The 7500-nt window shown below is 35.8% G+C and overlaps 1 protein-coding gene across 4 annotated transcripts in view; it reads right to left on the bottom strand.

Moving 5' to 3' along the window:
* Positions 1–308: 308 nt before the first annotated feature.
* Positions 309–7500, bottom strand: part of Abp1 (Actin binding protein 1) — a 40968-nt gene continuing 33776 nt past the window's right edge. For 3 of the 4 annotated variants that reach the window (XM_027379781.2, XM_027379779.2, XM_027379780.2), the window contains 4 exons: positions 7350–7500; positions 6788–7018; positions 4372–4438; positions 309–3765 (listed from right to left, as the gene is read on the bottom strand). The exon at positions 7350–7500 is cut by the window's right edge and continues 281 nt beyond it. In XM_027379781.2, the coding sequence (XP_027235582.2) occupies positions 3614–3765; positions 4372–4438; positions 6788–7018; positions 7350–7500 (601 nt within the window). In that variant the 3' untranslated portion in view covers positions 309–3613. The remainder of the gene's footprint in view (positions 3766–4371; positions 4439–6787; positions 7019–7349) is intronic. The other variant, XM_027379783.2, reaches the window with a different exon arrangement.

Raw genomic sequence — 7500 nt, forward strand, 5'->3', positions numbered from 1 at the left:
ATGTGTATAATAATTGTTGTTTTTTGAGATAGTCATACTGACAATGGCAAGGATATGACAACTTGTAGTTTTCAAAATTGCTACCAGTTTATTCCAGGTAAGTTATTACAAATTTACTATATATATAAAAAAGGTTTAAAATGTAATGACTAATTTGGACAAATATGCAATAAAATATAGATACAGTTTTTTTCTTCTAAAAATCATCCTTCTAAAACATCTGTGAATTATATAACCAGGTAAATATAGCACATATATTCACAAGAGCTCATTTACTAAACATCTGATTAGGCAAGAACAAAAAACAGTTTAATCATCACAAATTTTTATTTTTGGAAAATAACAATTATAGGTTTAACATACAAAACACTAAATATCAATGTTCAAATTGCAGGATCTCCTAACTAGGCTTCATTACTTAAAAGTTCCAGTGCTGTTTTGGCTTCCCTTATTGGGCATGCAAGGCAATATATTATTTTCTTTTTTTATGAAGCTGCATGACACTCGGAGAAGCATTCCCTCTTCTAACACTGGATTCGCTAAAGTTTATTAGTTACTGCAAGAAATATTATGTTTATTAGTGTGCCATGTGGTTTAACAGTGAAACTAATTGATAATTCAGATACCCATTTTTTTGCAATACTGCATTTAAATAATACTACATAGCTAATTGATCTTTAACACAAATGTTTTATTCTTATTATCTTAATATCAAATCCTTATACAAAATGCACATTTCTTCCTTTAAAAATGCAGAAACAAACCACAAAAAATTACAATGTAATCACCCCGGTGATTATGATACCATGGCCTAAAAGATTTTAAAAACAAAACTGTGAAATAAAAGCACCTGAATCACCTGGAAATGTCACAGTACATACAACCTAGCATTCACCGTGTTACCTACCAAGGCTTGAAGTGCGAAAACGCCATAACACTTTGGAAATGTGTGGAAATCCAGTATTTGAAACACTGCATTGTTAATAAGGGTTTCTTTCACTGGGCTAACTGATTACAAGATCAATTAAAATTATCCTTCTTTGAAGGCAAAAAGAGAGAAATTAAATCAAACGTGTAACATGAAACTTTGTTGGCTCTGACGATAACACTCGAGCAACCCATATTAACAAAGCAACTGCCTTGAGAGCAATTCTGAATTTCAAACCCAGACATTACTTGACAGCAAAATTAAAATATGACATAGAAGGTACAGTTCAAAACTTAAGATTGTAGCACATAACATCAACAATCTGTTAAAATATACAGAATTACAACACAACTTAGCAATATTCAACACATTCCCTGCAATAAGCTTTGAACAGCTTCAGCCGAGAACAATGTCACACGTCAACAACCATAAATTTTCATGAACTCTTTTACACATTATTACTGACCTATTATAATTGTTAACTAGTGGAATCAATTTTCACAAAGGAACTCTTCAATATATTGCAGGCAAATCAGTATAGGAAATTCTTTACTGATGTTTCCATTGGCATGTTTTCTTTCGAATGTTTTTTTTTTTTTCTTTTAACTTAATATTCTTTAATTTGCTCTAATTTAGCCATCCATAAATATAATCTTAAAAGGAAAAGGAAAAGACTAAAAAAAATATCTGAAGACATTTTTCCAACACACTGCAATGAGGCACCATCATCCACAACCCACAAGATGGTCTTATTAAAAATTAAGGCAAACGTCTTGTTAACTGGGCCCTAGTTAATGGCTATTCAAATGGGAAAGTAAAGTATTCCAAACTAAAGATCTTTGTATCGTAATTTCCTTTTACCTACACGTATTACTGATAACCAGATAGGAAGACATATGTCAGCAGTACTTACTATCAAATAACAATTAACGGAAGCAAGGCTTTAGCTTTCCTACAGCCTCCATTTTATGCCAAATTATGCATTTCATATAGTGCGTTTTTTATGTTCAAAATGTGTATACAACATATATATGGCAATAACATCCTGTAATTACAAATAAGTTAATGCTAGCAAGTCACAGAACACAGAAGAATTGTACTCACACCCAAAACATTAATGATGACGACAATGAATCAGGGTTAATGATGAATAAAAAAAGGAAAATTAATAATAATGATAATAAAAATAATAATGATAATAATAAAATTAACAATAATAACAATAATGATGATGATGATAATAATAATAATAATAATAGTAATAATAATAATAATAACAAAAACAATAATAATAATAAAAATAATAATAATAATAATAATAATAATAATAATAATAATAATAATAATAATAATAATAATAGTAGTAGTAGTAGTGAGAATAGTAATAATAACAATAGTGAGAATAGTAATAATAGTAATAAAACATTAAAGGTATATGACTCAATTTTTGAGAGACAGGGAGTTGCAACAGACAGACAATAACTTAAGATTAAAAAATGGAAGCAAAGAAAATCTTTCAAACAGGTATTATATTAAGTACGTTGACAAGAGCCAGAGACCATCTTCCTTCTCAACTCCAAAATACAAACAGTCTCCTTTCAGGTATAAAAATAGTATAACGTACCTACGCCATACTTATATAGTGCTTATATTCTCAAAGACTACTCTTCCGGTTTCAATCGCGTAACAATTCTAAGGAATCCATAAATATTCAAGAAGGGAAAGACTTTCGGAAACTTTTAACCACTGCATCCTGCTTCTGGTGAAAAAAGGAACAATTCAGAGACATAAGAGTGTGTCAGGGTGTACATTTGTGTTTATATTAGGATGAGGACATGTGTTTATGTGTGTCTATGCACTAAGTTGATATTTGTTCATATCTTTTTGCATATCAAATCAATTAGATGCCAATCCAATTAAGGATGGGGGTTGGGGTGGGAGTAGGAATGGGTAATGAGAACAGGAATGGGTAAAAGTATAGATGTGGGTGGTGTAGGTGTGAGTACAAGTGTGATTGTGGGTGTGGGGTGTGGGGTGTGGGGTGTGGGGTGTGGGGTGTGGGTGTGAGTGTGGGTGTGGGTGTGGGTGTGGGTGTGGGTGTGAGTGTGGATGTGGGTGTGTGTGGATGTGTGGGTGTGAGTGTGGGTGTGGGTGTGGATGTGAGTGTGGGTGGATGTGAGTGTGACTATGGATATAAGTGTAACTATGGGTGTGGGTGTGAGTGTGGATAGGGATGTGGACGTAGATGTAGAAATGAGTGTGAATGTCAGTGCGAGTGTGAGTGAATGTGAGTGTATGAATGTGAATGTGAGTGTGAGAGTGTACAAGAGTGAGAGTGATTGTGAGTGTGTGTATGAATCGGTGTGGGTATAGGTGCATGTCTGGAAGCATTTGCATGCGAGTGTGTAGAATGATTCCTAATCTGAGATTACAAATCTACCAATACAATCTCAATTGTATACTTCCGTAATTTCAATCTGAAAATACTTGCATAAATACTGATCCAAAAGACTATCTAACTGGATAAAATTTACAACTTTTGACAGTAAGTACCACTATCAATACAGTAAGTTCCTCCCAAACCAACAAACACATATTGGAGTGCGTCCATGAATGTAAGTGTCCAAGAACCACACTCTCTAAACCTTTCCTCTAGAATATAGAATTAGGACCTTAGGCTGAAGCTCAAACAGGCGGCTGATTGATTAGCTCTACGTAATTAGCTGGGAAAAGACCAAACATCCCATCGGGCCCAATGCCTTGCCACCACCCCTCGTCAATCTGGTCGATGTTTGTGATGATCTCCGACGGGTCAAAGGTAATCTCACTGTCATCGGCTGGAAAGGGGAACACATGACAGCTAGAACTTAAAAGATGTTTAAAAGTATAGGCACGGAAATATTTGATTTTTGTGGAAATGAAGTATAAGTCAAGTAATGATACTAAAAGTCTTCTTGCTCAAAAAGATGATGCATTAGAATACACACCAAAAGATGTAGACAAAAATCTGGGAAACTCTAAAAACAGTACATTGAACTGCATACTCAAAATCTAAAGTTTCACAAAAATCTTTCAGCTGAATGAATGAAATATATATATATATATATATATATATATATATATATATATATATATATATATATATATATATATATATATATATATGATTACAGAATATAATAATTACATCAGCATAATACTTAGCCCACATCAAAATAGTCACTGCATGGTTGCTACCAAGACTAAGGCTGGGTACTTTATAGGACTTCCTTCTCATCTCTATAAACTATTAACCATTTAATGAATACGGAATAATGAACTGCCAATCAGTTTCCACAAAGACTTAAATCTTATTATATACTGATTAAATAAATCATTCAAGCACTAGCCATAAATAAGGCAAGAAAATGGCACAAGAATTGTAAAAACGACTATAGTCTTACCAGCCTGGTAGTCGTAGAGGGCCCTCGCACAGAGGCCATGTTCTGGCAGAATCTGGTATTCTACACCCTAGGAGGAAGGAAATATGAGGTTAACACTAAAAGCAATAAATGTTTGAACTGTTGTTATGACTAATGTACATTTAACACTATATAAAACAAAGAAATACAGAAATAATGATGATGTTTGATCGATCTGCCCAAGCCACAACTTCCTAGGTCATCCCACAGGCCTCCTCCACCCAGGGCTGTCTCGAACAGAGACATCCTGTTGGGCAGGATCATCCTGAGGGAAGCGAGCCAGGTGGCCATAAAGCCTGAGATGGCGATCATGGATTGTGCAGGTAATAGGTCCTGTGCCAGTCTCACAGTGCAACTGTTGGTTTGACACATGGTCCTGCCAACAGTACCCCATGATCCAGCACAAGGACCTATTTAAAAAGGCATCAAGTCGAGACTCCAAGCTGCAGGATAGTGTCCAAGTTTAACTACTGTATAGCAAAACTGGCACTATCAGGGCCTTGAAAACCCGTAGCTTGGTCCTTCTGCACAGGTACCAACATCTCCAAATACTCTTGTCGAGAGAGTTCATGAACCCTGCTGCCAGTCTGCTGACTTCTTGGTCTGACAGCCCAGAGTTATGAACTACACTACCAAGGTATGTGAAGCCCTCTGCTACTTCAATGTCCTCTCCGCAAGCACGTACCGACTGAACAGGGTCTCCTAGTAAGCCCCCAAATTCCTAGATCTTGGTCTTGGTCCAGGAGACCTCTAGACCCAAGGGCTTCGCTTCATTACTAAATGCATCAAGAGCCACCACTAAAGATTCCAAAGACTCAGATAGAATAGCAACATCATCAGCAAAGTCAAGGTCGGTAACCTTGATATTGCTCAGAGTTGCTCCAAAGTGACTTTGAACAGTAGCTCTGCCCAGTATCCAGTCCATGCAAGTGTTGAAAAGTGCTAGTGCAAATAATAACTGGCAGCAGAAATCAAATCTGTTGCAAACAGGTGTCTACACTGCATTGATAGTCGTTTTTTATTGATAACAAGTGTCAAGACATGGCTAATGCATGCCATCAAGGTAGTGGGGAAAAGTGGCACCCAATATTTTGGTGACTAACAATTATAATCATCATCACAATTATGGTCATCATAACTGCTTCATTATTTACAAAATCGGTGCACTTTGAAATCAGAAAAGAAAGCCATTAGCAATCAAGGGTATTCAACCCTGATCTTTACAGAGTACCAACTTCTTGGAGTGACAATACACAAATTGACATCAGCTCTGTAGTCAGAGAACCAGCAGTGCAAGCTGTGCCCACTGAATGGAAAAAGGAAGACAGCCTAGACCAAGTGCAGCATCTGCAATGTGTCCCTAGGCCAGTTCAGTTTTTTTGTGCTGTGGCACTTACAGCTGTAAGCACAGGCTATTTCTTGTCTCTGTTTTTCCATTAGCATTTTTTCATCATATTTGCTTACAAAAGTAAAATATCATGAAAAACTACGATTTTTTCCTCTGATATATAATACTTCTATCACAATGTGTAAAAAACGTAATGAGCTGACATCAACTCTCTATACAATTTTGGTCTATTACAAACTTGGTAGTATGTCCAACAGCTAATGTAATCCTCCCAACACCAAAAAATTACCCACAAAAAAATGGCTCTAGCATTTATTATGAATGAATGAGAACATCTATTCCCATTTCCAGTGGGTTGTAGAGAATCAATTTGAAATCTGTTTTTTAATATATTGGTTGTATTACTGCTTTATAACTTGACCTGACAGTTCAAACACCATCCCGAGTTATTGACATAAAGGACATGTGAAGTTCATAATGGCTTTCCTTCGTTAAAAAAACACAAAATTACCAAGTTTAACTATCAGCATCATTATCAACCCCTTCATAAGGCTAAAAATAAGCTTTCAGCCTACTTTCAAGGGGATGTTTCTCTTCACTGACAGCAGCCACGGCCATACCAGTAAACAACAATTTAGTTCACGTAACTTTAATCACATATGATAGGACGTCACCAACATGAATTAGTTATGGCATAATATGGTATTACCCTAAAATGGATGGGTTAACAATAAAACAGTAATAAAAAGGTTTTCTTTTGGAAAAGGAAAGGAAAAATAATAAAAAATTAAAAAATGGGGCACACAGGTGAGGTCTGGTAGGCCTGGTAATGGACATCTATAATCAAAGTTAACAGAACAAAACCACAGTGAACAAGGGATCTACACATGCACTCTTGGTTAAAACAAGAATGATACTGATCTCCTTATCATTCTAGTCTCTGATATCAAGAGAGATTAAATACAAAATCCTCTTGAACTAAGAGTTAAAAAAAAAAAAAAAAAAACTTCCTGTATCTAAATTACTAATTAATATACAGCTCAAACTTACATCCACTTCATAGATCATGCCAATACCAGGAATCTCTGCACTGGGCGAGGCAACAGCAGACGAATTGCTTTGGACGGTTGTATCATAAGTCACATTACTGTTAGCTGCACCGTTTGTGGTTGCAGACTGCACCTTGAAGTTGCGATCATCTTCCTCAGGAATATTCTTATGATAACTTCCTTTTGCCATTTCTATCGTGGTATCACATATATCTGCTTTTGCATTACCATTCTGTCAGGAAAAAATATATATATAGATGTGTATATATATATATGCACATATACACACATCTGCCTAATTGAATATATGTTGGTGTACATATAAAGTTTCCTTTAAATAGGTCTGCACTACACCTTACTAAACATCTCTCACAAGTATCAAATATATTTAAGAGAAAACACATATCAGTTACAAGCATGATTTTCTTGGCTCTAAATCTTGCTACACAAAAATACTGCTTTCAACAATACTATCCTAACAGCCATATGTAAAAAGACACTTAGAGTACTGGACAAGAAAAAATCAATAACAATCGTAACACTACAATAAAAAATAAACATACAGTGTGATGTGGGGGAACCTGGTACTCGTTTTCAGGCTGAGGCACGCTGTGATGCTGCTGTGAGACTGGGATGACTGTGGACTGGGTAGAGGGTTGCTTGAGAGAGGGTACTGGGGAGGTGTGGGAGGGAAGGGCTGGAGGGGAGGATGAG

This window comes from Penaeus vannamei, chromosome 2, assembly GCF_042767895.1.
Source record: "Penaeus vannamei isolate JL-2024 chromosome 2, ASM4276789v1, whole genome shotgun sequence".
NCBI lineage: Eukaryota > Metazoa > Arthropoda > Malacostraca > Decapoda > Penaeidae > Penaeus > Penaeus vannamei.